A 15,668-nucleotide genomic window follows, 5' to 3' on the forward strand; every position below is an offset into this window, starting at 1 on the left:
AAGCGTCCTTGGGTTCACCCTCCGGATTCTCCTCTCCTGATTCCATGTGACTAAAAGCTGAGGCCCAAGAGCTCCCAATAACTTTCCAGCCTGTCTTCCCTCCTACAATGCATGTCCCAGCACTATCCCTGGACCCTAGCTCAGGGCTGTGCCTCTCTCATCCTTTCTGCATGGGAGAAGATGCCATCAGGTGAGGAAAGAATTGGGGATGACAGTTTGGGAGCTGTGTGGGGGTGGGGGCCTCTCATCTCATCCTGACAGGGGAAGTCCTTCTTTGGGTCTGGCCTCCAACACATCACTCCCGAGCTCTGGAATGACAAGGAAGCTTCTAGATTCCCACTCTGCTCTAATATCATGTTTCTGTCATTCCTCTTTTCAGTTTTCCTTTGAGGTCACCCTCGGTCTCCCCTCTGCTCTGGGTGGTGGGATGGACAAGGGGTCCACAGGTAATGAAACAATAAATGGGCTCAAGAATTACAAATCCTCCTTTATTGAGAGGGAGACTGAGAAACAATAATTTATCATGTAGCGAACCCCCAGAGGTCCTGTCCCCATGAGCCCTTGGGGACCGGGGAACAGGACAGGGGGCTCCCTGAGCTTCCTGAGGGCTGTGTGGTGGGGAGCGAGGCGACACATTCAGTCCCAGGCACACAGACCCCATATACCCAGGAAGTGAGGAGCCGACACCCACCCCCCCCACACTGAGGAGGGGGTGCACAGGAAGGCACGATGGCAGGGAAGGTTGGGCAGAGTGGTTGAGTGTCAGGGGTCGACAAAGGACACCATGATGTAGCGGGTGCCCCGAGTGGTGGGCAGCCCCTCGTGGTAGTGGGTGAGACGGCCCGGGTGCAGGAGCCCCCAGCCCTTCCGGGGGGACGAGATCACGCAGTCGTAGCGCAGGAAGCGGCATCCACCTCCCTGGAGAGACGAGAGGGGAGGGGGCTGGAGAGTGAGCAGATGTGGGGACTGGGTGGTGGGCTAACCCGAGGCGAGAGAGGCCAACCCGGGCATCAGGGAGGGAGGGGACAAGAGGGGTGGGCATTGGCAGACGGGGGACACAGGACACAGGGGGTAGCCAGCCCAGAAGAGGTCCAGAATATGACCCTGGAAGTCACTGGGAAACGTGACGAGGGCAGACAAGGGGCAGGGAGGTGACCGTGCCTGTGAGGGGGCTGGACACAGGGCCTGGGGGAGGGGGTGCGCATGTGCGTCAGTGCGTGTGGAGGGGCCCTGGGGGCGCCCTGAGTGGAGAGCAGGAGGGACTCACCTCATAATCCAGGCCCTTGTGGTTGAGGGCGACATTGAGGGTGAAGGTGGATGAGTCGTGATGCGGCCGCAGAGAGGGCTGCTCATCTGGTCGGTAGCGGACCACAAAGTTCATCACCGCTCGGGTCTGCAGGCACAGGGGAGGAGAGGCTGGGGGGCATGGCCAGGAGGGTTCTCACTGCTCCCCACAGGCTGCTCCCCCAGAGCTGCCCTCCTGCGAGGTCTCACTCTGTGCTGTGCTAGGTCATGTCTGACTCTTTGCGGCCCCATGGACTGCAGCCCGCCAGGCTCCTCTGTCCATGGGATTCTCCAGACAAGAACACTGGAGTGGGCTGCAGTGCCCTCCTTCAGGGGATCTTCCCAACCCAGGGATCTACCCAGGTCTCCTGCATCACAGGCGCATGTGGCTTCTTTACCGTCTGAGCCACCAGGGGAGCCCGGATCTCACTCTACAGGGCCAATTTAAATGCTTCACAGGCCAAAAGGCATTGTGTGGAGCCATCCAGCCAGCACGGGTGTGGGAAGGCGGAGGAGGGAGCAGGGGTGGCGTGCAGTGGCCCACCTTGGTGTGGTAGCCGGGGAACAGGCTCTCGGTCATGGGCCCCACGTATGTCCTCAGGAGCTGCAGCCACTGGTCCTCGTAGCCCACCTGCTTCATGTGGATGTCCACAGTGGGCACATTCTCGTAGCCTCCAGCCAGCCTAGAGTCCTGCGGGCAGTGGGTACTGAGCTGACGGGGCGGTGCCAACCTCCCCTCCTCTTGTTCCCAGGCCTTGAAGTCTGTGCTCCCTCCTTCTGAAGTCTCCACCACGTCTTAGCTGACTCACACCTCCTTTCTCTAAGTCTCAGCGAAGATGTCACCTCTTCTGTGAAGCCCTCGGTCCCCCTGCATCTGGGTCAAGGTTCCCTCCTGTGACTCCCGCAGCACCCAGGCTGTCCGTCACAGACTTTAGAAGCTACTGATGGCAGGTGGGGCTGTGGAGGGCAGAGCTCAACCTGCACGTCCAGGTCAGGGGCTGGTGTCTAAGGACCCGCCCAGGGAGTACTTCTTGAATACACGGCAGAATGAAAGAATACAGAGGTGCACCCTGTCTTCCCTTTCCTGCTGGGGGCCCCCTCTCTGTTTCCACTCTCCAGATGCCATTTTCCCTCAATCAGGGAAATTCCCCCTCCCTCCTCCTGGGGGCCTCCTCCTCCGCGGTCCTGGCCCCTCACCTCATGCCGGCCTCCTGACCACTGGCCATAGTGTTCCATTTCCTCCACCAGCTCATCGCACATTTGCTCGGACAGGAGAGGGAACCAGTACACGTCCGGGCAGGGCTGAGACGGGACGGGGCAGGGGAAGAAGAAAACAGGGCTGGGTGATGCCCCTGGGGGGACAGGCAGCCAGTGGGAGGAGACAGAAAGCAGGGAGCAGAAAGGTAAGCCAGGACATGAGAGAAGGTGGAGGAACGGGCAGCTGAGCGTGGGGATGGGCTGGTGAGGGGAGTTGGGGAGGGGTAAGACTCAGCCAGAGAAGGTGAGAGCAGCGCTGAGAACATGGCACAGATAGCACGATTCCTGGAGCCCTGGGTTCTGGGACAGTGATTTTCAACCTCGTTTTAAAAAATGTCATTTCACCCATACACCAACACGCCCAATGGACAAGGGAGGACCACTGGGATGAATGCTGGGCTGGGGGCTGCATGCCTATCAGCTCAGCCTTTGCCCTCATCTTGCCTGAGCAGAAAACCCCCAGGCACCTGGGCAAGGACCCTGGGAGAACCCCTCATCCAGGTGGTGGGCCCCAAGGGTGGTGGTCATCCCCTTGGGCCACGGTCCTGAGTGGGACTCACCTGTTCCACGAACCCCTCCCCTTCCAGGGCCCGAGTGTAGTTCTCATGAATATACTGCTCTTTCCAGTCCTAGGGGAGAGCAGGGGGCGTACCTTGACCTCTGCCCTCTTCACGCTGCTTGCTCCCACATGGGAGGCCCCCTCCCCAGGCGGCAGGTGACCCTGCCCAGCGTGCACGCGTGTGTGATGGGACCAGGGCATGGCATTCCCCTTCAGGGAAGGCCCGTGCCATCTGAGCCAGGGGCCGCCTACTCACCAGGGGGTTGTCGAAGATCTGCCAGAGGTCAGGGTGCAGGTGGTCCGTGTCATACCGGGAGGTGGCCAGGAGGCGGCCAAATTCGTGCTGATTGCTAAGGTGGAGGAAGATGCCCTGGCAGTGGGCAGAGGGTGTGAGGAGGGTGATGCGGAGCCAGGGGGCTGCCTCCCAGAGCCCCCGCCAGGAGCCCCAGGACCCCTCACCTTGTCCCGCAGGCTCTTACAGAAGGCCATGTCTGGGTCGGTGTCGCTGCCCGAGAACACCTCCCGCTGGGGCAGCTCCGTTCTCAGGGTCTCCCCGCGGATCACGTAGGCCTGGGATATGTAGGGCACATTCCACACGCCCCTGGAGGTCCACACACAGGGGTCAGCCAGGTGGGCGCCCCCCTGCCCCGACACCGTCCTGCCCAGTTCACCCTGGAGCCCCTTCCCTCGGCAGCTGAGAGCTGCGAGGTCCCTCTCGCTTCCCCAGGGAAGCCCTGCTGGTCACAACCCTCTCAGACCCGGCTCCACCATCAGTCCTTAGTTACCCCACAGCCCAGCACGCCTTCGTGGTGGCCACACTGGGCCCCCGCGTTCGGGCCTTTGGGGCAGGGTGGAGGGGTCTGGGCGGGCTCCTGGGTTGGGGGAGCCTCCAGCACTCACACTCGCTTCCTCTGCACCAGCTCCACGTAGTCCTCCGAGCGCGCATAGTACTCGTCGGGGCTCAGGGCCCCCCAGAAGTTAGACCACAGTTTCCCGTGGCGAGACAGCATGGGCGCTATGACCTTCCTGTGGACAAGCGCAGGTGAGGGCCAGGAGGAGGCAAGCCCCGTGGCCAGAGCAGGAGGTGGGGGTTCCCTGGGGACTAATCTGGGGGCCCTCTGGCCAAGCTCGGTGAGAGAGACCTGTTCGCTTCAATGAGGATGCGCAGGGTCTGCGGGTTGGTGATGACGGTGTCAGCGTCCAGGCTGAAGTAGAATTCACACTTGGGGTCCTGCCGGCAGATGTCCCTGGAGGGGACAGACCGAAACATAGATGAGCAGGAGCAGGTGGCAGGAGGCGGGGGCTGAGCAGGGGATGGAACTCCCCCGACCCAAGGAGGAGAGGAGAGGGAAAGTGAGTAGAAGGAAGCTGACCAGCTGGAAGTCAGGAGGGAGAAAAAAAAAGACCGTGGGGAGCAGGAGAAGGGCGGGAAAGGTGCGGGCACCCCGCCCGAGGCTCACTCACATGGCCATGTCCCTGGCCTCTCCTGGGGTCAGGGCCTCCTCGGGCCCCACCAGCTTCACAGCGGAGAAGTGGTCCTGGAGCTGGGGCCAGGAGTCATCGATGTGGGGCTCGTGGTACACCTCCTGGAGGTACGGGGAGAAGAGATTGGAGGGGGGGGATGCTGAGAGGACAGAACGGTGGCATCTAAGGGACAGGACGGGGCGGGGGGAGCACTTCCTGCAGGAGGAAAGGCTGCAGGAAGGAGTCTGGGGTGCGGGGAGAGGTCTGATCTGGGTAGTGGGGTGGGGAGGTCCCTTGGGAGGGAGAGGCTAGCAGTCAGGGTGTCTCACGTTGTTGTGCAGGAACAGGGTGACCCTGTCGGGGGGGTAGTCCAGGAGCAGCAGCCGCTGGAGGAAGCGGGGCAGGAACGGGGTAGGTTGTTCCACAAACACAGCCAGAAGTACCCGGGGGGGAGGCTGGAAGATATGACGACATGACGGGGCTCATAGGAAAGGCCGGCTCCCCCTACCCAGTCTGCCTACCCAGACGGGGCTCAGAGGAAAGGCCGGCTCCCCCTACCCAGTCTGTCCTCCACACCCTGCCAAGTTTAGTGGAGGGTGGGGGCGGATCTCCAGGGGCTTTGCCTCCACCCCTGCTGCCCAGCACCCTCCTGGTACCCTCTGCTTCAGAGCACTCTCCCACCCACCCCCCCGGCACGCCCTCCTTACCTGCCCCCCCGGGAGTGGCCTCCGGTCCTGGTTACAGAAGCCACAGCCTCCTTCGGGAGTCCAGCCGTTGGGGACGTAGTTTCCCAGGTAATTCAGCTGGAGCTGTTGGGAGAGGCGGTGAGAGGCTGAGGCGCGGCCAGGGGTGAGGGAGGTGGGGGCAGGGACCGGAGAAGGGCAGGGGGAGCGTGGGCACGGAGAACCTCTCCCAGCTCCTGCGCTTCTGGGGCGGGGAGGTCTCACAGCTCAGAAGGGCTGGAGGAACCTGGGGGGCTGTGGGACCAGGACTGACTGGGGCAGGGGCTGCGCGGAGGGGAGAAGCGATTGGAGCACCTTCGTGGGACCGTTCCCATGGACTACAACAGGAAGCGTGTCGTAGGCCACATTCCGGATACGCACTCGATTCCGACCAAACTTTAAAACCATCTCATCTGGGGAAGAAAGTCCAGGCTTTAGACTCCCTTACTCTAGAAACTGCCAATCAGCAGTTGCTTCTAAATACAGTGGAGGTGGTGGCGATGGGGGGAGGTACCCAGGGGTTCTAGACAATGAAGGACCGTGGTCCACGGGGCAGGGATGGGATAACGTCTCTCTCCAAGGGCACTGGCCAGGCTGCAGCCACCTGGGGAGCCCCACCACTTACTACCTGTGCCCCCCGGGGAAGTCTCTGGCCCCGAAGGGAGGTGGTTTCCCCATATGTAACCAGTGGATAATCACAGACCGCCTTTCATAGGATTGTTGTGTTCAATGAAACTAAAGAAGGAAAAACCTGACCCAGAGCCTGGCACGTAGCAATGGACATGTACAACAGGGGCTGCTGCTATTCCTGGTAGCAGAGTGCACCTGACTCTGTGGGCCATTCAGACGTTTGCTGCAGTTAACACAGAGGTGAGCTGAAGTTCACCCCGATCTACCAGGAGCCCCACCCACATTCAGGACCCCCAACAGCCTCTCTCATTGCCCCTTTTCTCATTGCTGTCTCCTCACCTAAAGCCCCGTTGAGGTTCTGAAAGATCCGCGATTTATGATCCAGACTAAGGCCGAGCTTCTCCTGGATGGGATGAGGTGGGGGCAGTGAATTAACGAGGGGCTGAGACATCTCTTCCCACTCTTTCCTCTCCGTGTCTTTCTGAAAGCCTCTTGACTCCTTTCCTCAGGGCTTGCCACCCCCCAGAGCTGCGGGGATGGGGGCCCTCCTCGGCCTCTCCCTACCCTCAGCCCTGGGTCCAGGTAGAGCCGAGTGTAGAAGAGCTGATCGTCATCATCATCTTTGTACTTCCACTGGCGGACGATTTGGTGGATGGTGGGGGCGAAGCCGATGAATCCTGGCGGGGGGAGAGGATGCACTGACTCCCAGACTCCCCAGTGTCCCAGGGCCGGTCCCCGTTCCTTTGCCCGCCCTCAAGCACCTGGGACACTCCATTCCCCACCACTGCTGGACCCTCTGCCACTCACCACCAGAGTTGAGGAAGCGCTTCCCCGTGCCCACCTCAGGGTACTGCTCTGCTAACCCCCACTCGGGCCAGCAGAAGCTCTCTGCGGAGAAGAGCAGGCGGCTGCCACTCTGGACGAACTTCTTCAGCAGCTCCGAGGGGCTGCCAGCCAGAACCACGTCGTAGCTGAGGGAGGCGGGGGACGATGAGGAGGACGACCACTAGGAATCTCCCTATCCTCTCCCCTTCTGTCCGCCCCCTCCCCTTTACCTGTCCACAAACATGATGACCATATCTTCCCTCTCTGCGTATTTCTCCATTTCCTTCTTGAGCCACCTGACTTTCTGTCCTCCACCGACCGTTCGGGCGACATCACCCCCTCGCCACTCCTCTCCCAGGCCCAGGGTCTGTGGAGAAGACCCAGAATGCCAGGGAGAGTCTCAGGTGGCCAGGTGGGCTCATTGCCCTGACCAGGCTCACCGGAGGGTCCCAGGCATCCAGCCCTTGGCCCACTCTGGGTGGGGTGCTAGACGCCCCTCCCCCACCCCTTCGAGGGGCCCAGGAGGGTGTTCCTCTCCTCACCCGCACAGTGTAGTTGAAAAACTCCGCTGACTGCAGGAAACGCCGGTATCCCTCTGTCTCCGCTGTGGCCACGGTGATCACCAGCAGCTTTTCTGTCACCAGACTGAACTCAGCACCCAGCTTGCTGCCCCACGTACTCAGCTCACCGACCACCCCTCCCCCCGTCCCACGCTGCTCCAGACCCTGTGTGTGTGTTAGTCGCTCAGTATCGTCTGACTCTTCGCGGCCCCATAGACTGTAGCCCACCAGGCTCCTCTGTCCATGGAATTCTCCAGGCCTGAATACTGGAGTGCGTTGCCATTCCCTTCTCCAGGGGATCTTCCCGACCCAGGGATCGAACCCAGGTCTCCCCCATTGCAGGCGGATTCTTCACCGTCTGAGTCACCAGGGAAACCTAACCTCTTTTCCCTTATCCCTTCTTAAATTATTCTAACCCAGGGAAACGTCAACCCCAGTGAGAGCGGAATGCTAGTAACACTCACAAATTCGCGGTCAGTGCGCGAAGTGGAGCGGAGGGGTAGCTGGACACCTCAGTTCTGGGCGAGGCACAGTGTGATTCAGCCCTAGGGAGCCCGCTGACCGAGGGAGAGGGCAGCCTAGATCCCCCTCCCCGGCCCAAGCCTGCAGACACGTCAGCCCAGCGCCGGTCGTCCCTCCCGGGGTTCTCACCTGGGTTGACGGGATCGCTGCCCCGGGGTCGATCTGAGGCCGAGGCGGCAGGAGACGGCGACAGCAGTAGCAGCAGCAGTAGCAGGGGCCGGAGTTCCAGGCCCGAGGCCATGGCGGAGAGCGGGCCGAGCTGCACACAGGCCCGCATCCGGCTCTGGCTGTCTGCCTTGGATCCCAACTCGGGAGAGGGGCTCTAGAAAAAGGACCGGGGCTGCTGTACCGCCAGCAGCTAGGAGGAGCCCGGTTGGGGCTCCGCCCTGAGGGTGAAAAAAAAAAGGCGTAGCCGGAGGTTACAGAAAACTCCAGATGCCGGAGCCCTAGACAAGGCGAGGATTGTCCCGGGCCGCCGGCAGAGCTGTACGAGCGGAGGGGGCGCCCGGCCCGCAGGCGGGGGAAGGGCAGGGACTGCGGCTGGCGATCCCGAGCCGAGGTTCTTTTAGAGCCAGCCCGGCCCCCTGCCAGCCTAACACTTGAGGAAACTGAAACACGGAGAAGGGAAGTGACCCCTTGAGGGTCCGGCAGGACGCGGAGGCGGGTCTTTGCCTCAGCCCAGCCTGGAGCAGCCGGGCGGAAGACCCGGAGAGCTAGGCGGTGGGGCCGACCCGAAAGGGGACGGCGGCAGGGACGGAGGAGGCTGCAGCCTCAGGAGGGCTGGGGGTTGAGGTTTTGGCAGAGGATCCTCTGGGACTTTCCACTTAAGCCTGCCCATTTTCTTTCTCTACTCTGGCCCATCATCTCCACGGCCCGGGGGAGGGGCTCCAGGGGCTGCCTCTGTGATGATTCTACGTTCGGAAGGGCCAAAGGAAAATGACGTTTCTTGAAAGATCGCTGGCACAGTCTCTTTAAAATGACCCATTTCGGGGGTTCCGAAATAACACAGCTGCACCAAGGCAGGAAGTAGATTTGCCCGTAAAAAATATGGCGGAAAGCTTTCTGGTCTCCAAGGGAACACCGCGTAATTAGTCAAAAACCTGTGGGATGACTCCGCGCACGCGCAGGAGCACTCGTCGCCGGAAGTCATGATGCCCCGACCACGGCACGTGATTTAGCACGCGTGCGCAGTAGGCCCATCTTGCAGCTGTGTTGTGGAAATGGTGGAGAAGAAAACTTCGGGTAAGTGAGCTTCTGGCTGTTGGCCCACTCTCTTCCTCTCAGATTCGAACCTGGCCTAGGATTCCCTCACCCGGTTATTAGTCTCAAATCCCTCCCCCGGCGCTCGGGTACTGACAGGCCCCTAAACCCGGGGCAGCTCCCTTCTGTTCACGGTTTGTTAATGTCTGCTGCAAACCGGGCGCTGGGGATGAAGAAAGAAGAAAGATCCTTCGCATCCAAGAACTGGCTTTCTGGGAGCAGGGCAGACACGCAGATCTACCATTGCGTTTCAGAGTGATACGTGCTATGGTGGAGGGATGCAAAGCTCCTGGGCTCAGGGAGGAGTGGCATCCAGCCCAACTTCTGGGAAGGAGAGGACAGGGAAGGCTTAAAGGGAAAGAAAACGCTTGGACTGTGTCTTGAAAGTTACGGTTTCGCTCCGTGCAAGTGCGTGGGGACTCCTTCCCTGCAGCCGTAATCACACGCGCCAAGGTAGGAGAGCAAGAAAACGTAGATCGCTTAGGAAACCAAGTTCACAGTTCCCGGGCTTGTGGAGAAGAGATAGGCTGGAGGACAAGGGAAAGGTCCCCTTGAAAGGCATTATAACACTGCTGACGAGTTTAAACTCTATGGAGAGGGCAGTGAAAAGCCTTCAAGGGCTTTTAACGCAGGGGATTGACGCAAACAAATTTATCTCTTAGAAAAGGACTTAAGTGCAAAGGGTGGATTGGAGGGGCTACAGCCATGCTGTCCAGTAGAAATTTCTGAGATGTTGGGAATGTTTTTAATCAGCAATATTCAGTATGGCAGCCAATAGCCGCCTGTGACTATCGAGCACTTGAAATGCGGCTGATTAGACTGAGAAACTTAATTTAAAATTGCATGCATTTTAATGAATTACATCTTAATTAATCTACATCTAAACGAAAATAACCTCATGTGACTAGTGGCTGCTTTATTGTGTAGCACAGGTCTAGAGATTGGAAGGCCAGTTAGGAAGCTATTGAGTAATCCAGATAAAAAGTGATGAGGGTGGGAGCAATCTGCCAGATTGACTTGTAATAAATCCAGTCATGTCCTCTTAAAACCCCTCCCTGGATCTCTGTCACCCTCACCATAATCCAAGCCCAGGAAATTCCCTGGCGGTCTAGTGGAATGGACCCTTAGGACCTTTCACTGCCGAGGTCTGGGTTCAATCTTTGGTTGGGAAACTAAGATGCCACAAGCCTTGCAGCACAGCCAAAAGATAAAATATAATTCCCCAATCCAAATTCATACAGACACATAAAGGTAATATTCTTAATGGTCTGCCTGACTTCATTGAAGGGATTCCCTGGTGGCTCAGAGGTTAAAGCCTCTGCCTGCGATGCTGGAGACCTGGGTTCGATCCCTGGGTTGGGAAGATCCCCTGGGGAAGGAAATGGCAACCCACTCCAGTATTTTTGCCTGGAGAATCCCATGGACGGAGGATCCTTGTGGGCTACAGTCCACAGGGTCGCAAAGAATCGGACACGACTGAACGACTTCACTGACTTCATATCCCCTGCTCACATACTTTATAATACCAGCCATATAGAACTTTAAAAAATGTATGGAAGATACTGCAGTCTTTCATCCAGGCCTTCTCTCATCCTGGTACCAAAGTGTAAGACACCTTCCGCTCCTCCAATCAGGCTAACTTCTGTCCATCAGTCAGGTCTCAACCTAGACTTACTTTCCCCTGGAAAATCTTCCTGACTACCCCAAGACCTGGTGGCTCAGACGGTAAAGAATCTGTCTGGAATGCAGGAGACTCGGGTTCAATCCCTGTGTTGGGAAAATGCCCTGGAGAAGGAAATGGCAACCCACTCCAGTATTCTTGCCTGGAGAATTCCATGGACAGAGGAACTTGGTGGGCTATAGTCCGTAGGGTCGCAAAGAGTCAGACACAACAGATTGACTGACACACACCCTAAGAATAGGTTACGTGTTTCTGTCGTGTGTTTCATAGAACTTTGCACTTCCCCGTCCTAGCGTATACTGTCCTGTACCTTGCTTGTTGATTTGATCATTTATATCCCCCACCTGATGTTAAACTCTGCTTGTATTCCCAGAACCCAGGGCACCGCCTGGTACTTGGAAGGGAGGCAGTATAGTGCAGTGATCAAGAGGATTTTTTTTTGATGCTGGGCAGTTCTGGGTTTGAATTCTGACCCAGGAGCTGCTTATTAGCTGTGTGAACTTTGGACAGGTTTCTTAACCTCTGAACTCCAGTAAACTGGGGATGATAGTGATACCTGTCTCATAGGGTTGATGTAAAGATTAAAGGATTCCATTTATGCAGAGAGATTAGTACAGTCAGACCTCAGATACGCAGGCTTGATTCTCGACCACCGTGATTAAGTGAGTATTACAATAAAGTTGAGTCACACCAATTTTTCGATTTCCCATTGCATATAAAAATTATGTTTAGTCAATTAAGTGTGCAATAGCATTTTGTCTTAAAACAATATATATGCTTTATTAAAACAATTTTTTAAAAATTTATTTGGCTGTATTGGGTCTTTGTTGTGGCATGTGGGATCTTTTATTTTTTACTTGTGGCATGTGGGATCTATTAGTAGTTCCCTGACCAGGGTTCGAACCCAGGGCCCTGTGCATTCTAAGAACAGAGTCTTAGCCACTGTCCTACCAGGGAAGTCCCTGTGTGTGCTTTAATTAAAAAATACTTTTTGCTAAAAAGCACTAGCCATCATCTAAGCCTTCAGCACATTGTAACTTTTTTTGCTGTTGGAGGGTTTTGCCTCAGTGTGGATGGCTGCTGACTGATCAGGGTGTGGTTGCTGAAGGCTCAGGGGCTGTTGCGATTGCTTAAAATAAGGCAGCGGTGACGTTTGCCACATCAATTGACTCTTCCTTTCATGAAGGATTTCTCGGTAGCCTGCAGTGCTGCTTGATTGCATTTTATCCAGAGTAGAACTTCTTCCAAAATTGGAGTTCATCCTCTCAAACTCTACCACTGCCAGGGTTTTACATCAACTAAGTTATGTAATGTTCTGAATCATTTGTTGTCGTTTCGACAATCTTTACAACATCTTCACCAGGTGTGGTTTCCATCTTAAGCACCACTTTCTTGACTCACCCATGAAAATTGTACCATAAGATTGCAGCAATTCAGTCACATCTTCAGGCCCTCTTCTAATTCTAGTTCTCTCACTATTTCCACTACATCTGCAGTTATTTCCTAAGTCATCCTTGACAGTTGAATCAGCTTCTTCCAAACTCTGGTTAGTGTTGATATTTTTTCCCTCTCCCATGAATCACAAATGTTCTTCATGGCATCTAGAATTCTGAATCCTTTCCAGGAGGTTTTCCATGGACTATGCCCAGTTCCATCAGAGGAATCATTATCTATGGTAGCAACAGCCTTATGAAATACATTTCTTAAATAATAAGACTTGAAAATCAAAGTTACTCCTTGGTTCGTGGGCTTCAGAATAGTTATTGTGGCATGAAAACAACATTGATTTTGTTGTACATCTCCATTAGAGCTCTTGAGTGACTGGGTACATTGTCAATGAGCATTAATACTTTGAAAGGCATCTTTTCTCCTGGGAAGTGGGTATCAACAGTAGGCTTCAGATATTCAGTCAACTATGTTATAAACAAATGTGCTGTCATCCAGGCTTTGTTGTTCCATTTTTATAGAGCAAAGGCAGAGTAGATCTAGCCTAATTCTTAAGGGCCTAGAATTTTCAGACTGGTAAATGAGCACTGTCCTCAACTTAAAGTCATCAGCCACATCTTGGCCCTAACAAGAGAGCCAGCCTATCCTTTGAAGCTTTGAAGTCTGGATGGACTTCTCCTCTCTAGCTAGGAAAGTCCTGGATGGCCTCTTCGAATAGAAGGCAGTTTTGTCTACACTGAAAGTCTATTGTTTAATGTAGCCACCTTCATTAATTGTCTTAGCTAGCTCTTCTGATTTTTCTTCTTTTGGCCAGACCATGCAGCATCCAGGATCTTAGTTCCCCAACTTGGGATCAAACCTGGGCACACAGCACTGAAAGCATAGAGTTCTAACCTCTGGAGCACCAGGGAACTCCCTTAGCTCGTTCTTGCTGTAGCTTCTATATCAGCACTTACTGCATCACTTTGCACTTTTATGTTATGGCGACTGCTTCTTTCCTTAAACCTCACAAACCAACTTCTGCTAGCTTGGGACAGCTGACTAGTGGAGCAACCAGAACTCACACCCATTTATCAATTACATTAGCTGTCCTGAGTGTGACTGGTTCCCGTAGAGTGGGAGTTGGTTTGCTGGGGGTGAGTTTGGAGTGGAAGGGAGGTAGGGAAATAAAACATCGCATGGACTGCGCTCTCACAGCAGAGTGGCTGTGAAGTTAGACACATGAGAATTCAGCAGGTTTTGCTATGGAGGGGAGAGTACCAGTTGAGTGGGGGATGGGGAGTGTTGAAGATGCAAGGGACAGGAAGACTTGAACTCAGAGTGAAGGATTTGGGTTTAGCAGTGGGACTTGTGGGTGCATCCACTTGGAATGGAGGGAGACGGGGGTACCCATGCAGTTATGATTGAGGGTGGGCTGATGGAATAGCATCTCTCCATGGCGGCTTGTCCTTTGAGGTGGGAAGTAAGATTGCTGTGCGTAAAGGCTGAGTGCATCAAGGTCCCAGTGGCGCCTGGGAAACCCAAGTGCACTGTGGTCTCCACCGGCACAGTTGTGTGGTTTCTGCCAGCAACGAGAGGTCTCCAGGAGACATTTCACTGCCCAGGTCTGGGATTGGGAGGAAAGGATGGGGCCAAAAGAATGGAAACCAGGCATGAATGAGTGAAACAGCAGTCTTAGGTGGCTGAGAAGGAAGCAGCCAGAATGGGCGATATATTGGGAGGAGATCCAGGGGCCAAGGGTTTGGCGACTAGGGTGAGATCAGAGAACTGTGGCTCCCACCCCCTGGACATCTTCCATCCACCCACGGCCCAGAGCCGAGGCTGCCCAGCGTCTCTTTTCTCTGCCCCCGTAACTGTTGTGGCCCCATCCCATCTAGTTCGCTCCCAGGACCCTGGACAGCGGCGGGTGCTGGACCGGGCAGCCCGGCAGCGCCGCATCAACAGGCAGCTTGAGGCCTTGGAGAATGACAACTTCCAGGACGACCCCCACGCGGGCCTCCCCCAGCTGGGCAAGCGGCTGCCTCAGTTTGATGACGATGCAGACACTGGTGAGGCCGGTGGAGGAGGAAGGGGGTGCCGCGGGGGGCAGTGGAGGTGGGGGCTGGGAGGCAAGGCTGCAGGAAGAGGGAAGAGCCTGGCTGGGTCAGGGTTGTGTAAGGATGTCGGGCTGGGGGATGGATGGCCTGCGAGCTCCTTTGGCTCCCTTGAGCCAAGCCCTGTCCCAGTCTCTGCCTCAGTTTCCTTACCTGTGTGTAGAATAAAGAAGCCAGGGCAGATGAGCCCTTGAGATCGCTTCCGGCCCTGACATGGAGCTCTAGGTATCAGGAGTGTGGAGATGCAGGAAGGCTCGGGTTGGAGAAGTGGAGGCGGGGAAGGATGGTAGAGAGAGGCCAGCTTAGAACCTGGCAGACACCTGGGCAGGGAAGGGACACGGGGGCATTGGGAACAGTGGGGCAGAGAAGCCCGTGTCTTCCTGGGTGAGGGCCAAGTAACTCATCGCCCTTGACGTCTAGGAAAGAAAAAGAAGAAAACACGAGGTGATCATTTTAAACTCCGCTTCCGAAAAAACTTTCAGGCCTTGCTGGAGGAGCAGGTGAGAGGAGCTGGCAGGGAGGACCCCACGGGGCAGGGATGCACCTGCTGGGATCCCTGGGTGGGCGGAGCAGTCAGAGCTGGCCCGCCCCCTTGTCTCTGCAGAACCTGAGTGTGGCCGAGGGCCCTAACTACCTGACGGCCTGTGCAGGACCCCCGTCCCGGCCCCAGCGCCCCTTCTGTGCTGTCTGCGGCTTCCCCTCCCCCTACACCTGTGTCAGCTGCGGTGCCCGGTACTGCACTGTGCGCTGTCTGGGCACCCACCAGGAGACCAGGTGAGAGGGGCCTCCCCCCGGCCCACACCCTCCCCCTCCTCCCTCCAGCAGCCTAGGGACCCTCTGCTCATCCAGGGCTTCCTCTGCCCACAGGTGCCTGAAGTGGACTGTGTGACCCTGGGCATCCCCAGAGAGGAAGGCCCTGTGCATCGCCCAGCCTTGGAGAGAGCGTCACCGAAGGAAAAGACGCTCCTCCTGGACCAGGAGGGCAGCCCAGCAAAGCCCATGTCCTGTCTTCCAGGGAGACCAGCCTCGCTTCCAGGGCCGGAGGCAGGGTGGTGCCTGAGCCCTCGGAGTGCAATTGTAATAAAAGGTCCCGAGCGAGGAAGAGCCTGCCCAGGTGGTTCTGTGGGATTTTGCAGGTGAGGCTGGTGGGTCCCTTGTTTCTTGAACTCACTGCTCTGTGTCTTTTCCTCCTACCTGTCAATCACTCCTCCTACCGTCAGCCCCTCTGGGTCCCTGACCAAGGAAGATGCTGTCCTAGTCTTCTGCCACCCCTATGTCGTTGCTTTTCTTGGCTGCTACTTTTTGTTGCTTTTTTGGTTATTGATCTAGTTTTTTTTTTTTTTTTTTTTTTTGCATTTTGTTTCT

At 56.3% G+C, this 15,668-nt stretch overlaps 2 protein-coding genes across 3 annotated transcripts; one reads left to right on the forward strand and one right to left on the reverse strand.

The window, feature by feature from the left end:
• Positions 1-467: 467 nt before the first annotated feature.
• PLOD3 (procollagen-lysine,2-oxoglutarate 5-dioxygenase 3) lies at positions 468-8,472 on the reverse strand. Of its 2 annotated transcripts, XM_006045403.4 has the most exons (19): positions 7,953-8,470; positions 7,284-7,375; positions 6,972-7,108; positions 6,724-6,887; positions 6,481-6,593; positions 6,256-6,319; positions 5,602-5,699; positions 5,272-5,373; positions 4,894-5,019; positions 4,565-4,686; positions 4,243-4,347; positions 4,001-4,126; positions 3,560-3,701; positions 3,357-3,470; positions 3,102-3,170; positions 2,482-2,586; positions 1,829-1,975; positions 1,268-1,393; positions 468-918 (listed from the first exon to the last, which is right to left on the reverse strand). In XM_006045403.4, exons 1-19 carry the CDS (start codon positions 8,098-8,100, stop codon positions 763-765), a joined length of 2,256 nt encoding a protein of 751 aa, XP_006045465.3. In that variant the 5' UTR covers positions 8,101-8,470; the 3' UTR covers positions 468-762. The 2 variants fall into 2 exon arrangements, with proteins under 2 accessions (XP_006045465.3, XP_044792220.2); XM_044936285.2 differs by lacking the exon at positions 3,102-3,170 and having other exon boundaries at positions 7,953-8,472.
• A 435-nt stretch (positions 8,473-8,907) lies between these two features.
• Positions 8,908-15,405, forward strand: ZNHIT1 (zinc finger HIT-type containing 1). Its single transcript, XM_025275450.3, has 5 exons — positions 8,908-9,065; positions 14,088-14,258; positions 14,724-14,803; positions 14,908-15,077; positions 15,171-15,405. Exons 1-5 carry the CDS (start codon positions 9,044-9,046, stop codon positions 15,190-15,192), a joined length of 465 nt encoding a protein of 154 aa, XP_025131235.2. The 5' UTR covers positions 8,908-9,043; the 3' UTR covers positions 15,193-15,405.
• Positions 15,406-15,668: the final 263 nt, after the last annotated feature.

Source organism: Bubalus bubalis, chromosome 24 (assembly GCF_019923935.1).
Source record: "Bubalus bubalis isolate 160015118507 breed Murrah chromosome 24, NDDB_SH_1, whole genome shotgun sequence".
Lineage (NCBI taxonomy): Eukaryota > Metazoa > Chordata > Mammalia > Artiodactyla > Bovidae > Bubalus > Bubalus bubalis.